Source organism: Jaculus jaculus, chromosome 1 (assembly GCF_020740685.1).
Source record: "Jaculus jaculus isolate mJacJac1 chromosome 1, mJacJac1.mat.Y.cur, whole genome shotgun sequence".
NCBI classification, from domain to species: Eukaryota; Metazoa; Chordata; class Mammalia; order Rodentia; family Dipodidae; genus Jaculus; species Jaculus jaculus.
Genome location: NC_059102.1, coordinates 191,559,515 through 191,583,739, shown reverse-complemented (window position 1 = coordinate 191,583,739; position 24,225 = coordinate 191,559,515). Strand labels below are relative to the sequence as shown.

Here is a 24,225-nt window from a genome sequence, read left to right as displayed (position 1 = left end):
GCCCAAAGTGAGGTCAGGGGAAGAGATTGAGTGAAGGAAAGGTGGAGAAAGGGCTAATCGAAATCTAAGAGGATATGAATAAATCAAATGGAAACCTACTTTTTTGGACAATGGAACACTCAGGAGCTATAGATTGTTGCTAGAAATTTTTCAGTGCCAGGGATGGGATACCTTCCAGTGAGTTGTTGGCCAGGGGGGTCATTGATACCCCCAAAACATTATAGGCCATTGCTGAGGCCCTTGATTTCCCACCAGGAAGAGATGGTAAGACCCTATTGCTGACTACTTCACATACTTGGGCTGCAAGCCCACTGAGAAATCCTGCTGGAACTGAGCTGATAACCTCCTCCATGTAGACCAGCTAACAGAAAGCTAGAAGAAGCAATTCTGCATGCAGTTCATGGGAGAAATAGAAATCACCAGTGAAGATATTCAACAGTGGACACTGCAAGCCAAGCCAAATGAGCCAACGGGTGCAATAATGGCATGTCTGTCATGGTGGAAACCAACTGCCCTCTAATTGGACTGGAGGCCTGCTCCATGGGAGGGAATACATCCCTGATACTGAAAACTTAAAGCAGGGGTAGTTATGAGCCCTAGGGGTATAACTTCTGCTGGTCTCTGGCTAAATGTATGTACTATGCTTATCAAACTGCCCAGTAAGCACTTTTATTAATGTTCATACCTTATATTAATGCTACTCTCACTTTTAGTAGAGAATCTTCTCTTTTCAAATGGCAACGACCTTGGCATGACTCAGAAGGCATCATAGTGCTGGAAAGAAGTGACAGGAGTGCTCAGTACTGCAATATTTCTATCACACCTTCCAAGGCTCAGGGTCTAATGTGGAAGAGGTGGCAGAAAGAATATAAGAACCAAAGGAAGGGTAAGACTCCTTACAACGTGCTCCCCGCAGACACAAAATGGCTTGGATATCCATGACCTCACAGTGGCTGACACTACCTACACAAGACCATCATAATAGGAGGAAAAGATGATGACATCAAAATAAAAGAAAGACTGATTGAGAGGAGAGGGGATATGATGGAGAATGGAGTTTCAAAGGGGAAAGTGGGGGGAGGGAGGGCATTACCATGGGATATTTTTTATAATCATGGAAGTTTTTAATAAAAAATGAAAAAGAAAAAGAAAAAATTAAAATTTTTTTTTTTGGTTTTGGTTCAGCACCACATGTGGGAAAAAAAAACTAGTCTATTAAGCGATTTTCTGTTTTGTTTTAATAATTATTATTAGTTATTTACATATGTGTGTGCCTACTTGTAGGCTTTTCAGGATCTCTTGCCAATGTAAACAAACTCCAGATGCATGTGCTACTTTTATGTCCAGCTTTATATGGGTGCTAAAGAATTGAACCCAGTTGTCAGGCTTTGCAAGCAAGTGCCATTAGCCAGAGAGCTATATTCTAGCCCTTGATTTGGTTTGGCTTTTGTGGCAGTGGGGATTAACTCCAGCACCTTGTTCATGCTATGCATCTGCATTACACCCTCAGCCCACAAGTTCTGCTTTCAGTCACATATACATACACTATTGTATATTTGTAAATTGGTCCCAGCAGGACCCAGTGAGTTCTTGTCCTACTGTAAGGATGCTATTTTTGCTGCAGAACTCTAGGCAGGAAGAAGGGTAGCACTGTGCTTCTGGAAGCACAACAGGAGAGCTCACAAGAGTCGCACAATCAGCTACTGTTTCCCAAACATGACTGCCTCGCCAAGGAGGTTAGGTATATTTGGGTTTCAAACCACAGTCATACACAGAACCTAGAACAAGCTGTCCCCCACAAACCTCAAGGTTCTGGCATTGAGCCTCTACAATCCCAGCATCCCGCTTTCTTCCCTGGGGGCCTCAAATCAGAACTATCTCAGCCCTCTGAAGTTCCAGCTTTGTTGGATGTCAAGAGGAAAGAAGATAAGGTCTTAATCCCTTTCCTTGTGGAAGACCTTTGGCCCTTAGTGTTAGTTTGGTATATCAGGGCAATACTGGAAAATGCAACTTTGTGAACCAATAGAATGTTCCTTAACCACATGCCCACAGCCATGTATCTATAGCCACTCTACATTGGCCAAAAGTTTGGTTATTCCAGGAGTTATTAAATAAGATATAAAGAGCCAATGTCTTTCTTGCCTTTCCAACTTTTAAGAAAGAAAGAGAAAGATCATGCTGGAGAGATGGATTAACAGCTAAGTGCTTTATTGCACAAGTGGGAGGACCTAAGCTCATGTCCCCAGCATGTACATAAAAACCAGCCATATCTCTTTCTCTCATTCTCGATCTCTCAAATAAATAAATAATTTTTTTAAAAAAATAGGCATGGTGGTGAGCAGCAGTAATCTCAGTACTGAGAAGGAGGAGACAGCAGGACCCATATGATTTTTGGCTAATTAGTTTAGCCAAATAGATGAACACTAGATTCAGAGAAGGAATCTGTCTCAAAAGATAAGGTGATGAATAATTGAGGAAAGACACACAACACTGAACTCTGACCATCACACATGTGCTCACACATGCACATGTACTCATACACACATGTGTGCTTCCACACATATAAACATATTTACCACATACATATATGCATTCAAAAAAGTTGGCACAGTTATATTAAAGAACATTGACTTGGGACTGGGAATGTGGCTAAGTGGTAGAGTGCTTGCCTACCTGGGTTCAGCACAAGGTTCTAGCTCAAACCCCAGCACCACCAAAAACAAAGGGTTTCAAACTACTACAAATGTTTCTGGAAAGATAATAGACTTTTAAATCATTGATTACAAATAATTCGTCCCAGGCTGCTTATCAGATTTCTTTTTATTTGAGAGTTATCTAAGTTTTGGATGATATAAAGCATAGTGATAGTAAATTGTGGGGACAAAGGAAAGAAAGGGAAAAAGCAAATAATATAAATAGATTGTATTCTGGGCTGAGTTTATGGCTCAGTAGAAACAGGGCTTGCTGTGCAAGCACAAGGAGCTAACTTCAATTCCTAGTACCCATGTAAAAAGCCAGATATGGGGCTGGAGAGATGGCTCAGCGGTTGAGCGCTTGCCTGTGAAGCCTAAGGACCCCGGTTCGAGGCTCGGTTCCCCAGGTCCCACGTTAGCCAGATGCACAAGGGGGGCGCACGCGTCTGGAGTTCGTTTGCAGTGGCTGGAAGCCCTGGCGCGCCCATTCTCTCTCTCTCCCTCTATCTGTCTTTCTCCCTGTGTCTGTCGCTCTCAAATAAATAAACAAATAAAAATTTAAAAAAAAAAAAGCCAGATATGGTCCCACATTCCTGTAACCCCAGAGTTGTGCTGGCGGGGGGAGCTGCAGAAAGAAAAGAATCAGTGGAGCTCACTAGTTAGGCAGTCTAACGAAAAAATGAGGAGTTCCACATTCAGTAAGAGATTCTGTCTCAGGGAAATAAGGCAGAAGAGCAATAGAGGACACCCTGCATTCTCCTCTGGCCTCTGCAAGTGATGGATTGCACATATCTGCACCAAATGTGCATTTACTGCATGCAAACACACACACACACACACACACAGAGAGAGAAGAGAGAGAGAGAGAGGGGGGGGGTTGCAAGATATTGAAGGCAACTAAACTCCTGAAAGTGTCCCTATCATATGGTGAAAGGAACACGAAAGATTTTTCTGTTATTATTTTGCATATTAAAAGGGATACAATTTTTACTTAAAGCACCCATCTAATGTATTGCAATGTCTAGTCAGCTCAGAGAGAATTAGACTCTTAGGAATTCGCTCCTGAATTTCTTCTTGTAAACTCACTCTTTAATCCTTACAAACTTTTAGAGCTCTTGGTAAGCTAGTTTTCATGTCATACTGAGGAAGCTATCAATGGATAAATCAGAACCTTTTAATTTTTTCTTATGGGGGGCATGACATATGCACATGTGTGTTCCCATGCAGCACCCATGCAGTGGCTAGAGTTGAATGTTGGGTGTCCTGCTGCTCAATTGCTCTTCTGCCAGTTTCTTTATTTTTCTTTTTTTCAAGGTTTCACTCTAGCCCAGGTTGACCTGGAATTAACTATGTAGTCTCAGGGTGGCCTTGAACTCTTGGCGCTCCTCCTACCTCTGCCTCTCAAGTGCCACTTCTGGCCTTCCACCAGTTCTTTTTAAAATATATTTTATTTATTTATTTGAGAGAGAAAGAGGTAGAGAGAGAGAGAGAGAGAATGGGCACCCCAGAACCTCCAGCCACTGCAAACAACTCCAGATGCAGGCGCCCCCTTGTGCATCTGGTTTGCGGGAGCCCAAGAGAATTAAACTAGGGTCCTTAGGCTTCACAGGCAAATGCCTTAACCTCAAAGCCACCTCTCCCGCCCCCTCCACCAGTTTGTAACTTGAGTTGAAGTCTTTTGCTGATACTGAAGCTTGCTCGGGTGATTCTTTGCCCCCTGGAGGACTAGGGTCACAGATGAATGCGGCCATCCCCAGCTGTTTATATGGCTCATGGGGATCAAGCCATCTCTCAGACTTCCTCAGACCCTCATGCCTGCACAGCAAGTGCTTTTAACTATTGAGCCATCTCTCCCATCCTCTTAGGACCTTTTACGTCAGGGAAAATAATTATCAGCATTGGATGAAATGGTTTTAAATTTACTAACTTCCAGACACTAAAAGGTCATGATTTCCACAAAAAGGAGAAATGCATTGAGCCCAGGGCTGACCTGGAACTTACTCTATAGCGCCAGGATGGCCTTGAATGCACAGCAATCCTCCTACCTTTGCCTCCCAAATGCTACTGGGATTAAAGGATTGTACCACCACACCTGGCTAGTATGATATTCTTTTAAACTGTTTTTTTTTTTAATTTATTTATTTGAGAGTGACAGACACAGAGAGAAAGACAGATAGAGGGAGAGAGAGAGAATGGGTGCGCCAGGGCTTCCAGCCTCTGCAAACGAACTCCAGACGCGTGCGCCCCCTTGTGCATCTGGCTAACGTGGGACCTGGGGAACCGAGCCTCGAACCGGGATCCTTAGGCTTCACAGGCAAGCGCTTAACCGCTAAGCCATCTCTCCAGCCCAGTATGATATTTTTAAGCCCTCATTCTCATTGACAATTGACCTTCTTATTTTCTCTGACTTTTACATCAACTAATTTAAAACATAAGTCACAAGACACAAAATTAATAAATATGCAAACTCCAGCATTTGATGCTATTAAATGCTTTCTTATACTGAGATTCTTACACTTGGGCCTGATTGAGCCACACAACACAAGCCACAGTGGAGCAATATAGCAAAAGTTCTGTAAATGAGTCACAACCTGGGCCAAATTTTTTAACTTAACCCCTAAAAAGAAGACTTCCATAGAACTATTAAAGGTGAAAACACACTTGCCATTTGATAGGTGTTATAGATAGGTTTTTTGTTTGATTGTTTCTTTGAAGGGGTATTTATTCATTTGGTTGATTGATTTGTTTCATTTTTATTTTTGTTTAATATTTTATTTCATTATTTAGAAAGAGAGAGATAGAGACAGAGGTAGATAACAGTGAATAACAGTGATAACAGGACCTCCAGCCACTGCAAACAAACTCCAAACACACGCACCACCTTGTGCATCTGGCTTTACGTGGATACCAGGGAATTGAACCTGGGTCCTATGGCTTTACAGGTAAGCACTTTAAGCACTAGGCCATCTTTTCATCCCCAATTTTGTTTTTCTAAGCCAGAAAAGGTAGCATTCACCTATAACCTAAGCGGAAGCAGGAGGATCTAGAGTTCAAGACCATAGGGAGTATGAGGCTATCCTTAGCTACATGAGACCCTGTCTCAAGAGTTTCTCTCCTTCCTTTATTTATTTCTAGAGAATTGTTAATGTGTTTTAGATTTTAGGGGCATATTTGCGTCTCTAACACATATACACATTCTAAGAAATATGTTTTAATAGGAGTATACTGCATGTAATTCATATCATGTATTTAGAGGTGAATGATCTAGGGAAAATACTTCCATTGTTTACTATTTATTTGTGTTTTATGTCTTCTCTGATATGTATGTACATAAAGAGACCTAGTTTTAGCTTTGTTGAACCTATTATTTCAACATGCAAATGCTTTTATTTGGATTTTTAAAATTTTATTTATTTATTTGCAAGCAGAGAGAGAGACAGAGAAAAGAGAGACAGATAGAGAGAGAATGGGCATACCAGGGCCTCTAGCCACTGAAAACGAACTCCACACACATGTGCCTCGTGTGCATCTGGCTTACATGGGTCCTAGGGAATCTAGCCTGGACACCTTAACTGCTAAGCCATCTCTCCAGCCCTTATTTGGATTTTTTGAGGCAGGGTCTCACTCTAACCGAGGTTGACTTGGAACTTACTCTGTAGCCTAGGCTGGCCTCAAACTCACTGTGATCCTTTTACCTCAGCCTTCTAAAGCTGTGATCAAAGGCATCAGCCATTACACCAGTCCTGGATTTCTCCTCCTTCCCCTGATTTCTAGTTTGGAGTTTGTGTGTGTGTGTGTGTGTGTGTGTGTGTGTGTGTGTGTGTATTCTTAGTCAATTAAGACTAGAAAGAAATATCCTAATCTAGATAAAGGTCTCTTTCAGAATACACACACACACACACACACACACACACACACACACACACACACACATATGTATATATATATATATATATATATATATATATATATATATATTTAATTGACATAGAGATACTTAGGTATCATATAGTCTGGCATTTTCAAGTGTAGTTACTTATTCCCCTCACCCTCCTGCTCTCCTACCTCTTCCTTCCAATTCTCCTCTCCCCTTTATCACATGTATCCATTTGCCCTTCACTACTCTCTCTTCTAGCTCACCTCTTTGTATTCACTTTTGGTGATGGCTCTGTCTTTATAGGTTTAATTTTTATTTGTTCCCTATATATACATACTTAATAAATGTTAAATGTTAAGACCAGCATAGCAGAGAGATCATGTGGTTTTGATCTTTCTGAGTTTGAGTCACTTCACTTAATATGATTCTTTCAAAATCCATCTATTTTTCTACAAATTTCATTTTTTCATGCTATAATGTAAAATTCCACTGTGTATGTGCACCACATTTTCATTATCTACTTATCTACTGATAGTCTTCGTAGCTGTTCCAATTCTTAGCTATTGTACGTAGAGCTGCAATAAACATGGATGTGCAAGTATCTCTGTAGTAGAGTGTGGAATCCTTAGGGCACATGCCCAGAAGTGGTTATGGCTGGGTCCTATGGGAAGCTCGGACTTTTGGAGATACATCCATTCTCCATACTGATTTCCATATGACTGTACTAGTTTGCACTCCTGCCAATGGATGAGGGTTTCTCTCCCTGCATCCTTGCCAACATTTCTCGTGTGTTTTCTTGATAATTGGCTTGGGCTTTTTAATGTAATATTTATTTATCTAGGTTCAGCATTAAGGATAAATAACATGTAAGTAATATGCTTCACTAGTGAGAGAATGGTAAAGGCACAATTTTGCAGCTAATTTGATGCTTATATATTTCCATATGTGCAATGTAAAAGAAATCACCTTGTCAGACCACCAGTCTGCTCACATTTTAAAGTTCATGCAATGGAAATAATACTAAATTACCCTATAGTTAAAGTTCTCTTATTCCAAAAACAAGTTGATTTCTTTGCTTATCCTGTTATACAAAATTATGCTTCATTCTGAGTGGATTTATTAAATTAACATGTGTATTATATTTAAATAGCTACATTTGAGAAACCATATAAATCAACAACTTCAATCCACTTAATAAATAATTATCCAGAAGATATTAACAATTTTATTGAGAATGTATGTCCACATAAAACATATGCACAGATGTTTATAAGAATTCAGGAGTCAGCTTTCCACTAGTGTAACAAATACTTCAACCAACATAAAGAAAAGTTTCATTTGGGGTCATAGTTTCAAACTAAGATTGTTTGGCTCTGTTGCTTTGGGCCAAACATCATAACAGGAATGTGTGATGAGGCCAGCTCACTGCACTGCAGTTAGGAAGCAAAACAGGAAGGCCCATGGGTCATATTATGTCCCTTGAAGGACTTGCCACCAATGACCTTACTTCCTTCAAGTAGGCCCCATCTCTTAAAGGTTTACGCCTTCCCAGTACCACTGTGGACTGGGTACTAATCCTTTAATACCCAGGCCTTTAGAAGACATTTCAGATCCAAATGATGGCAAGCATCTTTATTTTTATTTATTATAATTACATGGAATTTATCGACTGAAGAGAACAGAAATTTTTATAGGATCATGTACAGATTGGGACAACTTACAGCTATTTCTTTCAGATTTCCCAGGTAAGATACACTTTTATCTACAATTAAGGGCAATTATAATTCTTCCTTATTACTTCCCTCTACTTTATGATAGCAGGGATAGTAGTGCCAGGACAGTGGTATTAGTAGGGTGAACACCCGGGCTACTTTCTGAACCCTGTGGAAATCCCTTTTCTGTCTGACTTTTTAAAATGCAATGGATGTTTTCTGAAAGAGACCTTTATCTAGATTAGGATATTTCTTTCTAGTCTTAATTGACTACAAATTTTCATAAGAAGATGAATTTAAACTTTTGCTAAATATCATTTTCAGCATCTATAGAGACTATTACAAACTTTTTCCTTTTAATCAAAGCTGAAATGAAAGTTCCTGAGTAGCCCACTGCCTTCTTCTTTAGTCTGAATAATCCTCATCCCAGATGCCAGGGATGGCATACTTCTGTACATGGAACAATTGTCCAGCATCAAGGCCACAGGACTGAATGCCTTGTCAAGAACAGGCGTCTTGGAGGCTCTCCTACCTTTCCAGGTACAGGAAATTACAAGGATCAAATATGCTGGCATAGGAAGGTGCTCCTGGAAACATGGTACATGGAGTAAAGAGAAATCTGGTATCTGATAAGGTAGAAGAATCCCACCCACCTCTGCCTCCACTCTACAAATCAATGCATACACACACACTCCCCTCAATCTGAAATTGAGGAAGGGGTATCTGAAGTGTATTGTGACATTTGGCCATGCCAGTTTCTGGCAAATCCTTCCTTTCCACCCTGTAGAACCTAGCCAGGGCATTCAGCCAAAGCAACATTTGAAAAGGCATCATTACAGAAAGCTACAGCAAGTCCTTTGGGCTCTTAAAAGAAGTGAGTGGGGCGGGGGAAGAAGGCTTATTGGCCAGATGCACAGGTGACACAAGTACACAAGGTCACATATATATGCACAAGGTGGTACACATGTCTGGAATTGGATTGCAGTGGCTGGAGACCCCGGCATGCCAATCCCCTCTCTCTCATAAAAACAAAAATAGGGCCGGGTGCGGTGGCGCACACCTTTAATCCCAGCACTCGGGTGGCAGAGGTAGGAGAATCACCATGAGTTTGAGGCCACCCGGAGACTACATAGTGAATTCCAGGTCAGCCTGAGCTAGAGTGAAACCCTACTTGAGAAATTACAAAAAAAAATAGGGGCTTAGTGGTTCAGGTGTTTGCCTGCGAAGCCTACGGACCCAGGTTCAATTCCCCAGTATCCATCCACGTAAGCCAGATGTATAAGGTGACACGTGCCTCTGGAACTTTCAGTGACTGGAGGCCCTGGTGCACCTATTCTCACTCTCTGTCTCCCCCCCTCTGTCTCTCATATAAATAAACAAAAGTTTTTTAAAAAATTTGAAAGAAGTAAAGATTCCTCCTATTCCTCAACCTCATTGTCAACTGTGGGTCCCCATCCCTCTCCTTCTAAAAATCACTCTGATCCTGTTCCTCACACCAGGGCCTGGGGTCTCTGTACCACCACAGGAATTCCCTAGAGCTATCACCCACAAATCTGAAGGGGATACCCACTGTGGCTTGTCTAGCCCAACCTTAGGACTAATAGGCTGTCTGTGGGTGCACTCTCTCTTCAGGCCACAGGAAGCTCTAACAGAAGTTGAAGTGAAAGTTGGCAATCTCCAAATCAATAGTGATGCCTTTTGAAAGTGAAGCCAGTGAGTATTGTGGGGGGTGGGGGGCGGAGGGAATGCATGGACAAACTACAAATGTCGGTCCTCATTGTCAGTGAGGACCAATTTGTAGGTTGTTGTTTAACCACCACATGAGCACCATGGCACCTATACAAACGTACATTCATCTTGTTTGAGACAGTCTCTCTCATGTTGTTTGCTCTCCAAACATCAAACTAGCTGGCCTGTGAGCTTCAGGATTCTCCTGACTCTGCCTTTCATTGCACTCAGCATATTGAGATGTGCACTACTTATGTCTGGCTTTTTGAAGGTTATGGGAAACTCTGATTGTCAGGCTTGTGCAGCAAGTGCTTTTCACCTATGAGCCAAGCTCTACCAGAGTGTCTTAATATTAAGGAAGCCAGCTATAATAATCCCATGTGAAGGCCTTGTGAAAGACTTTCCAGGGCTACTTTACTTTGGCTTGTGGTATAGTTGGAAGCCCAAGTTCTTGGACTAAAGACCACAGTCAAAATGTTTGCAGTGTAAGATGAGCCCTGTGTCTGCAAAGGGAAGTTGGTGTTTTAATCAGGTGGAAACCACAGGGTAGTATAGAGACTAGGGGATGAAATGAACACAGACCATGGTCTAGTAGCTACCTCTTGGCTGTAGGCAGACACAAGCTGGGGTATTTGGTACATGGAAGTCAAGTGGCTGAGAAGGGATAGATAAGTAGCAGAACAGTCATCTTGGACTTCTGTGTTCCTAATCCCACAGCTGGGAAAGATCTGAGCTATTAGTGATAACTTCCAGTTTGGAGAAAAGGCCAGAATGACTGCCTATAGTCTGCTATTCTAACATGATATGAAAGCAGTTCCATGTTGTCATTGAGCCCTTGGCCTAAGCCACAGTTAGCATCTAGCATTAGCTACTGGTCCAAGATCACCTGCAGCTGGCCATGTCTGAGGTTTAAAATAACCACAGCCTGAACAGCGTGTATCATGAGGCTTTTCTACACATTGTGAACAAAGGCCATGACTGGAATGGTATAGAAGTTGGGTTGTAAGGACAACTTCCTTAGGTAATTCTAGGGCTGTATGTGCCCCAAATTCTTTTGATGTCTGTGAAGAAAGCATGTTGAATGTCAATATCTGTATGAATGTGCAGAGTTAGCTTCTGTTGGCATAGTCCTGGATGTCCACCAGGAATGATGTATCCAAATACAGCCTCTCCACTCCGGGCAGGTTGTAAAGTTGCACCACCTGGTGAGTATGCTTGTGGTATATAATCACCACCTCTGAGAAGAAAGGGTCTTCAGTGATTCAGCATAGCTGGGGGTGTGGTACTTGGAATCCCCATCAGTCAAGAAGAGATAGGCCCCACTCTTGTCTTTGTATGGAACTTTGTATAAACCATAGACAAAAAACTTCATGTCTGGGCTGGAGAGATGGCTTAGTGGTTAAGCGCTTGCCTGTGAAGCCTAAGGACCCCGGTTCAAGGCTCGGTTCCCCAGGTCCCACGTTAGCCAGATGCACAAGGGGGCGCACGTGTCTGGAGTTCGTCTGCAGTGGCTGGAAGCTCTGGCGCGCCCATTCTCTCTCTCTCCCTCTGTCTTTCTCTCTGTGTCTGCTGCTCTCAAATAAATAAATAAATAATGAACAAAAAATAATATAAAAATATTAAAAAAAAAAAAACTTCATGTCCACCTGCTATTCCTGTTCCTCATCCACCCCTCAGAAGCTCCAGGAAAGCCTAGTAAGGCCTGAGAACCAGACCTACCTTTAGTGATTACTGATAGTGGACTCAACAATGCTCAAGTCAGTGATGTGGACAGGGCATGCTTCATGCCCGCTGATGAATAGCTTCAGGCCATGCAGGTGCCCATTTAGGCCTAGTGCTGACAGGCAGATGGACACAGACGCCTGGTAGATGCCAGAGACAATTTGCAGAGCTCCTGTAGATGCTCTTCTGTACATACATAGGCTGACTCTCCTTTAAAAGGTCATGTCCTCAGGGTATGATGACCAGCAGGGACACCCCACTGAGACTTTTGTTTGTTTGTGTTTTGAGGTAGGATCTCACTCTAGCCCAGGCTGATCTGGAATTCACTATGGAATCTCAGGGTGGCCTTGAAATCATGATGATCCTCCTACCTCTGCCTCCTGAGTGCTGGGATTAAAGGCGTGTGCCACCATGCCCAGCCTGAGCCACTTTTGTTTAAGCAGTTGAAAAGCATCACAAACATGGATGAGGAACACAACTGGGTCACTGGTTAGTAGCAAATTATCATTTAAAAGTAAGTGTCACCTGTTTGGAGGAAGGGGGCATCAGAGTCAAAGTGATAAATTTTCTTGTCCCCAGCACCAGAGAGTGGCCTGCTTCAGGATGAAGAGGAGTACAAAAGGAAGCCTGACCCTGTAGTCCACCACTACTGTCTCCTTAGCAATGCCACTGGTGAAACTATGGTCCTGTAAGAGCCTCGCTGAATTTCAATCAGAAGGGCATTGGGTACTAACCATCCAGTTTAGAGGAGGCATAAGCCACAGCCAGGCTGTACAGAATCTCTATCCCCAACCTCACTGTTCATCATCAGACAGGTAGACTTCTAGGACTTGGTTTCCTGTAGAAAGGCTGGGAAGTATAACAACCTTTTCTAGTAGTTACCTTCTCATTTCTGGGACAAAATATCCGACCCAGAGCATCTGGTGGAAGGAAAGAACTTATTTTGGCTTACCGACTTGAGGGGAAGTTTCACATTGGCATGGAAGACATGGCAGACATCACAGCTAGGCATCACACCTTGTCACATCAGCTGTGAGGTAGTAGCAAGAGTGAGTGAGCTAGGTAGTCTTGGCAAGCTGGGCTAATAAATCACAAGGTCTGCTCCCAGTTTCTCATCTCCTCCAGTAAGACTTCACCTCCCAAAGGCTCTACCAGCTGGGGATTAAGTGAAGGTTAATTACAAACATATGATGCTATGGAGGACACTTCACATTCATACTACCACATCTTCCAATAATGGTCTTCTTGACTGGCAAAGGAAAAAAATCCTCACTTAGCACAAGCAACTCTTGTCTCCACCTCCCTCCTCTTGTACAGAACATCAAAATACTGATAGAAGATGCTGAAGTGGTGTACATGTGGATGTCCCAGATGTCCTCAGGCTTGCCGCTGAGGATGAGGATGTAAAATTGCTGCTGGTAGTTGAAAATCTAGGCATGTCCTGGGGATTGTCATATTGGAAATTCTTGCCCAATGGAGAACATTTTTCAAAACAGTTAGGGCTTCTTCTTGTACTGGTCCAGGAGCAAGGCTGTCATGTATGCCACCTTGGCCTGAGGTGTTTCCTTCCAAGGATAGTTGATACACCCATTGGATATCTCTTTTGGAGTGTGGACTCATGCTTTCTTCTGCATGAACTCCACCACATAAGTGGCTGCAATGTTCCTGAGAGCTTAAGGCACTGGGTATCAGCATGCCGGTCAGATTGGCACCATGCAGCCACTGAGGCATGGCAGAGCTGTCTCAGAAGTGATCCTCTGCATAGTCAGAGTACAGGGATGTTCAGAGGTTTCTCCCCAGTCACTGCTGGCCCTCAATAAGCTGGCCAGTCAATGCAAATTGCATTAAGTTGACCTCATTTGATAATACCCAGCCACCTCTTGAAAGCTCCAGCTGCCCATGTCCCACATGCTTTCATACTGCTGCTGTCTATTAGGCTGTGATGTTGCCTTTCTGCTTGGTAAAGGAGACAGCTATAAATCTAAACTGATTTAAATAAAATAAAGTTTAAATATATATATATATATATATATATGTATGTATGTATGTATGTATGTATGTACGTATGTATGTATATGTATATTTGTAAGACCTAACAGCCTGGGTGCAATTCCCCAGCAACCCACATAAAGTAGGGCAAGCTTGCAGTGGCAAGAGACTCTGGCACATGAGCATGAGCATACTTGTGTGCACACACATACACACAATAATAAGTAAATGAATTCAGTTAAATAAGACATATAGTATTAAGTAATCACAGAAAGTAGGAAATGGAAAAGATTATAAAATGATTCTTTTGGGCTGGGAGATAGCTCAGTGGTTAAAGGCTCCTGTTTGCAAAACCTGCCAGCCGAGATTCAATTCCCCAGTACCCACAAGAAACCACATGCAGAGTGGCACATACATCTGGAGTTCCTTTGCAGGTAGGTGCAAGAGGCCCTGGGTGCTCATTCGTTTTCTCCCCAGCACAGATAAATAAAAACGTTAAAAAAAATTTTTTTGGAGTCTTGCTCTAACCCAAACTAACCTAAAATTTACTATGTAGTCTCAGGCTGGACTTGAATTTATGGTGATCCACCTACCTCTGCCACCTGGGTGCTGGGATTAAAGGTGTGAGCCACCAAGCCTGGCAATGAAAATATTTTAAAATAATTCTTTAATCTCATATTCTATCAGAAAGGAAACTGAAATGGGGTTTAATAGTCATGTCTAGTAAGTAACTTACTTTTTGGAGAGGACCTTAGGAGAAAAGTAGTGGCCATTGGCTAGGCCTCCTTTAGTGATGATATGCCATCATCTACATTAACAAATATACACTGAGTGTCTGGCAGTATAATTTTAATCCTAGAATTATAATCACTTAGAAAGACCTGACACCTGAGCAATTTTCTTTTTCTGACTTGCAGAAGACTGTTCAATTAATTTAAGTGATCATTTCAAGGCAAGCATTAACAGAAAGTAGGTTGATCAAGGACTGGTAACAGTGCTGGTTCTGTGGTTCACAGAGATCATTCGTGGTTCATTCACATTTAAATTATGGGCTAAGAGTTTAAAAAAAATAACCCTATCTTATACTCTTCAATTTCTTATTCTATTCCTTTTTCTCTTTACCGAGGAACATAGGCTTAAAAGCGTAACTTCATCTTGACTTTTAAAGTTTTATTTATTTATTTGAGAGAGGGAAAGGCAGAGAGAGAGAGATGGAGGGAGAGAGAGAAAAAAAAATGGAAGCACCAGGGCCTCCAGCCACTGCAAACGAACTCCAGACTTAGGTGCTACCTTGTTTATCTGGCTTACGTGAGTCTTGGGGAATTGAATCTAGGTCCTTTGGCTTTAAACACCTTAATAGCTAAGTCATCTCTCCAGCCCTACATTTTGATTTTTAGTTTGAATTCCATGACTCAACAACTGTATGATCTTGGCCAAGTCACTCAATTCTTTTGAACCGCAGCTTCTTTATCTGAAAGTTACCTCAAAAAAGTAAGTTATTCATAGCAGAGGTTTATATATCAAATGCTCATATCACTGGTTTACCACACTTGGCAATGACAATATTATTTTTACTAGTACCATTACTGGTGTTGTTATTAATATTATCAACCAAGCAGATGCTTGTATCTGTTTAAAAAAAAAAAAAAAGATTAGGGCAATAATTTGGGGCTTATCACAGAACACCTAATCTTTTCTGGTTTGTTAAGTGTATAGGATTTTCTCCAACAAACTACAAACTTATTGCTGGGACCTGCAATATTATTTCATTTGCTGCTACAGAGCACCCTTGGAGAGCTCTGAGGAACTAAATTAGGCATTATTTGCAAGTTTCTTTCTTTTTGGGCCTTTTGCCAAAGTTTATTCCCACACTAGCATTCATTCTAAATGTTCCATGGGCTCCTAAATTAGATTGTTTATCTCAGCACGCTTCTCTCTGGATGGTCATTTATCTGATTTTATTTCTCATTACATTTAAAGATCATGTTACTCAAGATGCTCATGACATATAAATATAAATTCTGTGAAAAGTCCATCCCTCCCAGAAGATGCCTTACTAAGTCTCTCTGCCCAGGCAAAAGGGAGTTTATGCTTGCTATTATAATAGCCTTTGATTGGGAAGATTCTCCCACTATTACTATTACAGCTGGGGCAGGCTCTTTCCAATATATTACACTTTTGAAATTGCATCCCAAGGCTGGGGAGATAGCTCAGTGATTACAGGTGGTGTCTTCACAGCCTGCCCACCAGAGTTCACATCCCCAGCATCCAGGTAAAGCTCTATGTGCCATGGCGTGCATGTCTGCACTCCCAAAACACCTAAGACAATGAGAGGCAGAGTCAGGAGAATCCTAAAACTCATGGACCATCTTGTTTGGCCTTCCCAGTGGTAAAATACAACAAAAGAGACCTTGTGTCAAACAAGGTAGAAGGAGAGAACCAATACCCTGAAATTAGCTTCTGGCCTCCACACACATGCCTGGGTGCAAACATATCAAAACAATTTTCTCTTGATAGCAGTCCTCTCCTGATATTGTAGTACCATCAGCTGAACATCTGACCTTACCAACTACTTGGTAATTCTGCCTCCCCTCTAGGGCCTCATTGGAGACTCCTCAGGGCAGTCTGTTTGCATAAGTTTTACTTCAGTGGCATGAAACTAAGTTTGAGTAATAGAGGTTATGTTGTTCAACCCAGTTGCAAAAATCATTCTCGGCACAAATGTTCCAGATTCTGCAGGAGTCTTAAGGGAAACTTTTAAATAGATTTAATCAAAAAGAAAACTCTTGTACAGAGTTGAAAAATAATTGAGTTAATACAGCATATTTCTTTTTAAATGATGAAAGATTATGAGGTACTTTAAAAAAGTAATCTTATCTGTAGAGCTCATTATATTTCAAGAAACATATTGTGAATTCATTTTCAATTTGTGGAATAATTTTGGGACTCCTTTGTCAAGAGTACTAGCCTAAGTCCTGCCTTCTCCTGGGAGACTCTGAACTGTGAAGGCCAAAACCAGTTGCTGCGTCCCCCTGTGTTGCCAACCTCAGAGATTCCAGAAGGACTTGAGCCTGAGGGAAATGAGAGAAAAGGGTCAATTATGAAACAGAGAAGTAGCAGATTCTAAGTCAGGGCATACATGTGAGTTCCCAAGTGGAAATTAGAGGACGAGTTTATGTATGCTGCATTGTTTTCACAAAATTAAGATATCTGATGCTGAAATCATTTGTAGCTGAGATATCGCTTTCTCTTTTTCTCAAACAAATAAATTAAAAATAATTAAGAAAAAAAAAGATGTTCACTTTGGCAGGTTTCTCCTGTGACTATCTCAAAGACAGGTGGTCAATTTCCAGAACAACATAAAGTGAAAGGCTGAGGTAAGAGGATCACTGTGAGTTTGAGACCATCCTACAGAGTAAGTTCCAGATCAGCCTGTCCTAAAGTGACAGCCTACTTCAAAAATTAAATAAGGGCGGGGGGGGGGGGGGACTGGGGAAATGGCTTAGTGGTTACAGCCTTTGCCTGTGAAACCTAAGAACCCGGGTTTCATTCCCCTGGACCCATATAAGCCAGATGCACATGTATCTGGAGTTCATATGCAGTGGCCCTGGAATGCCCATTCTCTCTTTCTCTCTATGCATTTCTTTCTCTCTCATGAATAAATAAAGAAAATATTTTTTAGAAAATAATAAATAAATAAATAAGGGCCTGGGGAGATGGCTTAGCAGTTCAATTGCTTGCCTGCAAAGCTAAAGGACCCAGGTTTAATTCCCCAGTGTGCCCACATAAAGCCAGATACACAAGGTGATTCATGCATCTGGAGTTTGATTACAGTGGCTGGAGCCCCCCCGCCCCATCTCTCTCTCTCTCTCTCTCTCTCTCTCTCTCTCTCTCTCTCTCTCTCATAAATAAATAAAACAAAATAACTATTTTTAAAAGATAAAATTAACTAAATAAATGAATAGGGTTCAACAAGAAAACTGAAAACAGGCTCATTAGGAAGAAAATAAAATGCCTAATGTGGCGCGCAGGCGCAACAAGCACCCTGCGGCCAGGTCGGCTGCGGTCTGGGAGAGACTGAGCGGCGGGCGGGCGGGAGAGCAGTGACCAGAAGAAACCGCTGGAACATCTACATTTCCACTTCTGTGCCTGGTAGAGTTTTGATTCATCATGGATAATCTGTTACCAGAAGAAAATCAGCTGAGGGCTCACCAAATTACTGATGAGTCTCTGGAAAGTACGAGGAGAATCCTGGGTTTAGCCATTGAGTCTCAGGATGCAGGAATCAAGACCATCACTCTACTGCATGAGCAGGGGGAACAATTAAACCGCATGGACCAAATAAATAAAGACATGAGAGAGGCCGTGAAGACTTTGACAGAACTCAACAAGTGCTGTGGACTCTGCCTATGCCCTTGTAATCGAACAAAGAACTTTGAGTCTGGAAAGGCCTATAAGGCAACGTGGGGAGATGGTGGAGGCAATTCACCTAACAGTGTTGTTTGGAAGCAACCAGGCCGAGTAACCAATGGTCAACCTCAGCAGACCTCCACAGGAGCAGCTAGTGGTGGATACATTAAACGCATAACTAATGATGCTAAAGAAGATGAGATGGAAGAAAACCTGACTCAAGTGGGCAGTATCCTTGGAAATCTAAAGAACATGGCTCTGGATATGGACAATGAAATTGATGCTAAAAATCAACAAATACAGTGGATCACAGAAAAGGCCGACACCAACAAAGATCGTATAGACATTGCCAACACAAGAGCAAAGAAACTCATGGACAACTAAAGCTGCTGCTGTACTGGTTTACCAGTTCTTCAGTTTTCTTGCTTCTCTTCCTGTCATCAACTTTTCAGAGTTTGAAATTTTGTTCCCACAGTCTTCTAATGGAAGACAGTGTGAAAGAAGCACCAGAGGAGTGCTCCGAACCTTTTTATTTTCTGTGTCTTTTGAGGGTAGACTACTGCTCAGCTGTCGTTAGACTATTTTCTTTCTCGTTATGCGCTCTTCGACTGCTACTGTACATCTGCACAGTGTCTTCATCCTCTTCACTTTAGTGGGCTCTTTTGCTTTCGAGATTTGGAGGCATTGCCAAAGATAACCACAAGAAAGGCAGCTTTGGGAGTGGCTTTCTGATTACTTTGGTAAAGGACAAGAATAAGGAGTGAGATGGTTATCACCTCAGCAAAAACCCACTCCCCCACCCCAACACAAAGTTACATGGTCACAATAATGATCTAGTTGGGTTATTTTATTTTATTTTTATTTTTATTTTGAGGTCAGGTCTCACTCTAGCCCAGGCTAACCTGGAATTCCCTATGTGGTCTCGGGCTGGCCTCTAACTCATAGCGATCCTTCTACCTTGGCCTCCTGAGTTCTGGAATTAAAGGCATGCATCACTACACCCAGATATTTTTTACATTAAGTTACAGTTTTTGTCACGTAAGGCTAATGCTTTGTGTTTTGGAGCTTTTATACATAATATTTTTTGTGATACATTGTTATTTTACAACCTCTGCTCCAAAGAGAATAGAATGGGTTTTCTTAAAGTAAACTTAATTTCTTAAATCTCAGTGATTGATATATATATATATATATATATATATATATATACACACACACACACACACACACATAGATTCTGTGATCCTATTACATATTGCACATTCAGGAACTTTGTACAATGAGTACCTTTTTATTTTCACATTATTAGTAGTTTTATGGCCCCATTATAGGTCTGTTAACCTAATAAAATTATCTGAAGAAAAACTGTAAATAATTCCTGAGTATAACATGAGAATTTCTAAAGCAGGATTAAAGAAGTTTTGGAAGAGTATATCACGTGAATTCAGATTTACCTCAATGCTACAGAGTAGATTTAGATAGGAAAAAGGAAACTTAATTTTGGTCTCAGGTAGAAAAATAGATTACTTTTTTATGTAGTATTAGACACTTGAAACTACAATTTATTGTCACTAATTTTTTTTAAAAAATCTGCCTTTGGCTTAATTATTGGTGATTATTACAGTCATCCTCTTTGCCTTGTGTGATGAACTATGTCTAGAATTGGGTTTATATAGATCCTGAACAGTGTTATCAAAGTTGAATTGGTATTTGTCACCTTTCTTTAAAGACTAGCATCTGTACACGCCAGAGTTATCAAAGTAGTTTGCTGTGACTAATAACCACTGCTTGATTCTCATTATTAAATTTTGTAATCTTTCAAATAGGAAACTTGTTTCTATGACTTATTTTGTGGGCAATAATTCCAACAGCTTTTAACAAATTGAATAAAGTAAATGTCCATGAAAAAAATAAAAATAAAAAAATAAAATGCCTAATGCTTTTTTTATAAAGCAACAAATAGTGATTTAAATGTTATTTAGTGTGTGTGTGTGTGTGTGTGTGTGTATGTGTGTGTGTGCATACCACAGTGTGCACGCGGTGGTCAAAGGACAACTTCAAAATGTCTGTGCTCTACCTTCTGCAGCGTTCTTTGCTGCCACAGTCAGACTGTATAAAAAGGTCAGACTCACTGGCCTACAGGCTTCAGATTCTCCTATCTCTGTCTCCCATTGTTGTAGGTGCCTTAAGATCACAGATGCATGTGCCATTTTGCATCTGGCTTTATGTGTGTGCTGGAAGTTGCACCAGGCTGACAGGCTTTGCAATCAAGCGCCTTTAACCATCTCCCTAGACCCTTAATTTTTTTTATTTGGAGATAGTATTTCACTACATAGCTCAAGCTTGCCTCAAACTGCAGATCCTCTTACCTCAGTTTATCAAATGATAAAGTTGCAGGTGTGACTTAGCATGCCAGGTTTGAGCTCCAAATTAAAAAAGCACAAGGGGCTGGAGAGATGGCGTAGCGGTTAAGTGCTTGCCTGTGAAGCCTAAGGACCCCGGTTCGAGGCTCCGTTCCCCAGGTCCCATGTTAGCCAGATGCACAAGGGGGCACACGTGTCTGGAGTTCGTTTGCAGAGGCTGGAAGCCCTGGCGCGCCCATTCTCTCTCCCTCTACCTGTCTTTCTCTCTGTGTCTGTTGCTCTCAAATAAATAAATAAATAAAAACTTTAAAAAAAAAAAAGCACAAGGCCAGAAAATAGTAAGACCAGTGCAATTTCTAGCATCCTTGCTTTTCACCTATGCTATAATAAGTATAAATAGATAATAAATAAGTATAGGTATAAATAGATAATAAATAGATGACAGAGGAAAGAGTAGGGCTGGGATCAGTATCTTAGGGACTACCAGCTTCTCAATGATAGACAGCTGAGAAGGAAAGGACCAGAAGTAGCAAAAGAAAAGTAGAAAAATTAGAATGGATAGAAGCCAAAGGGGGACTGACTATTTCATGAACACTGAAGATAAGTGGAAGCACCTGAGAATAGTTTGAAGGAAGCTGTACACTACACGCCCACCCTGATATGGAGATAGGTCAAGCAAAGGGAGGGTCACTAAACTAGAAGCAGTTACTAATCCTGCGGGAGAGAGATCATATCTCCCTGAGTTGCATTTTGTTGAAGTTGGAACAAGTGGTGTGGACTATAGGAAAGGAGATGGGTCAAATTGAGTACCTTCAGTTTTGCCTTTCTTAAAATCTTCTCTTCTGGATTATGGATTGAGGCCATTCCAATTCTTCAATTCCTGCTGTTAGTGTCTTCCCTTCACATCATCATCCATTTATACTGCAATTGGATTCACTCTTATTAATAGGCTTGTATTATCTTTCAGGATAAAAATCCCAGCACTCTGGAGGCAGAGGTAGGAGGATTGCTGTGAGTTCAAGGCCACCATGAGAATACATAATGAATCCCAGGTCAGCCTGGACTAGAAAGCAAGCCTCTACCTCAGAAAAAAGAAAAAAAACATTCCCAACACTTTAGTATTGGCATTTAAGGTATTTTGTCCACTTGTTACTTTCTGTTTTTCTAATTTCATTGCCTAGATCTAGCCATGAAAAAGCTACCTGCATTATCATGTTTTTGTTAATATAATCTGGGATATCCATTTTTCCATTCTGTCTAAATAACTCTTAATCTACTATGATATTTCTAGTTCCCAGAACACTACAACTAAATGAATTTTTTCTTTCTTTTCTTTCCTCCTCCTGCTCCTTCTTCTTCTGTTTTCTTTTTTGTTTGTTTTTAGACAGGATCTAACTCTAGCCCATGCTGATTTAGATCTCACTCTGTATTCCAGGTTGGCCTTGAACTCATTACTCAGCTTCTCAAGTACAGAGATTAAAGGATGAGTCACCCCACCAGGCTTCCTAATTGAATTATAAAATTCTAAAAGAAACCTGGCTGTGTAGTATCTGCCTGTAATCCCAGCACTCAGGAGGATGAAGCAGGAGTGTCACAAGTTCCAGGCTAGTTTGGTCTACGTAGCAAATACCAGGCCAACCAGGATTACATAGTGTGACCCTCTCTCCAAAAAAAAAAAAGCAAACAAACAGACAAAAACCCTAAAATGATACCTTCCAGTGAGTTGTTGGCCAGGGAGGTCCTTGTTGCCTCCAAAACATCACAGGCTATTGCTAAGGCTCTTGGCTTCCCTTGAGAAACAGCTGAAGACCCTATTGCTAAAGACTTCACATGCCTGAGAGGCAAAGTCACTGAAAAATCAATCTGGTACTGAGCAGAAAACCTTCTCCCTGTAGATCAGCCAACTGAAAGCTGGAAAAAGCTGCAGTGTGTGCAGCCCTATGGGAGACAGAAGTCATCAGTGGTGAAAACAGTGGACACTGGAAGCCTCAAGTTTGGCCAGACAGGCCAAACAACCAAACGAGTGCAATAGTAGCATGTCTGCTCTGGGGGAAACCAACAGCTCTCTAATTGGACTGAAGGCCCACTTTTGGGAGGGAATACATGCCTAATACTGAAAACCTAATCAAAAACCTATGGCATAGGAGGTCATGAGCCTTAGGGGTATAAAGCCTGCTCTTGTCTGGATAAATGTATATGTTATTCTCACCAAACTGCTCTGAAAGCACCACACTTAATGTTCATATTCATATATTAATGCTACTCTCACTTCTAGGCAGAGAAACTTCTCTTTTCAGATGGTAATGATCACTGGGATGACTCAAAAGGCAACATAGTGCTGAGAAGAAGGGATGGAGGAGTGTGCACCACGGAAACATCTCTATCATGCCCTCCAAGGCTCAGGGTCCATTGCGGAAGAGGTGGCAGAAAGAATGTAAGAGCCAAAGGAAGGGTACCACTCCTTACAATGCAATTATCCAGATGGAAATTGGCCTCAATATCCATGACCTTTCAGTGCCTAGCAATACCTATACAAGACCCTCATAATAGAAGAAAAAGATGATGAGATCAAATTTAAAGAGAGACTAATGGAGAGAGGGAGAGGATATGGTGGAGAGCAGAACTGTGAAGGGGAAAGTGGAAAAGGGGAGGGAAATATAATGGTTTGTTGTCTATAAGTATAAAAGTTGTCAATAAAAAATTAAAATTATTATAAAAAAGAAAGTTCTCCAAGGCTGGAGACATGGTTTAGTGGTTAAGGTGCTTGCCTACAAAGCCTAAGGACCCAGGTTCAATTCCCCAGGATCCATGTAAGCCAGATGCACAAGGTGGTGCATGTGTCTGGAGTTTGTTGGCAGTGTTGGGAGGCCCTGGTGCACCCATCTTCTCTCTCTCTTTTTCCCTCCCTCTCTCTCAAATAAATAAAATAATAATAATAAACCCTAAAAGAGATACAAATGCTAGAATTTAATACTGGTTGCTCAATACAGAGTAAAATTCCTTTTTTGAGCACTTATTTCTGAGCTCCAAAATAGATTTTGGCTTTAGTTACTTCTACTTTCCATTGATTAAATATCTGAGAAGCTGGGGAAATGGAATATGGATTGTGTTATATATTCTATAAAAATATTTTAGGGCTGGAGGGATGGCATAGCAGTTAAGGTGTTTGTCTGCAAAGCCAAAGGACCCTGGTTGAATTCTCCAGAACACACATTAGCCAGCTGCACAAGGGGGCACACGTGTCTGGAGTTCATTTGCAGTGACTGGAAGCCCTGATGCACCCATTCTCTCCCTCCCTCCCTCTTTCTCTCTTTCTCTCTCTCCCTGTTTCTCTAACTAATAAATAAATAAATAATAAAATAAAATATTTTAAGGTTGGAGAGATTGCTCAGTGATTAAAGGCATTTATTTGCTTGCCAAGCATGACAGCTTGGGTTAAATTCTCCCGTTCCCATGTAAAGCCAGATGCACAAAGTGGTAAATGCATCTGGGAATGAGTCTGCAGTGGCAAGAGGCCCTAGTGCACCCATTCTTTTCTCTCTTTCTCTCTCTCTCTCTCTCTCTCTCTCTCTCTCTCTCTCTCTCTTCGTCTCTCTCTCCCCTCTCTGTCTGCTTGAAAATAATTTTTTAAAAAATATTCTAAAGCCGGGCGTGGTGGCGCACGCCTTTAATCCCAGCACTCGGGAGGCAGAGGTAGGAGGATTGCCATGAGTTCAAGGCCACCCTGAGAT

At 41.4% G+C, this 24,225-nt stretch overlaps 1 protein-coding gene and 1 pseudogene across 2 annotated transcripts; one reads left to right on the top strand and one right to left on the bottom strand.

The window, feature by feature from the left end:
• The window catches only part of LOC123457658, a 74,452-nt pseudogene extending 53,035 nt beyond the window's left edge, over window positions 1-21,417 (bottom strand).
• LOC101612754 (synaptosomal-associated protein 23-like) lies at window positions 17,892-18,515 on the top strand. Of its 2 annotated transcripts, XM_004657131.2 has the most exons (2): window positions 17,892-18,143; window positions 18,303-18,515. In XM_004657131.2, exons 1-2 carry the CDS (start codon window positions 17,892-17,894, stop codon window positions 18,513-18,515), a joined length of 465 nt encoding a protein of 154 aa, XP_004657188.2. The 2 variants fall into 2 exon arrangements, with proteins under 2 accessions (XP_004657188.2, XP_004657187.2); XM_004657130.2 differs by having other exon boundaries at window positions 17,892-18,515.
• Window positions 21,418-24,225: the final 2,808 nt, after the last annotated feature.

What these genes read in the sequence shown, in the direction of transcription:
- LOC101612754 (XM_004657130.2), top strand. Translation starts at nt 17,892, where the DNA reads ATGGATAATCTGTTACCAGAAGAAAATCAGCTGAGGGCTCACCAAATT.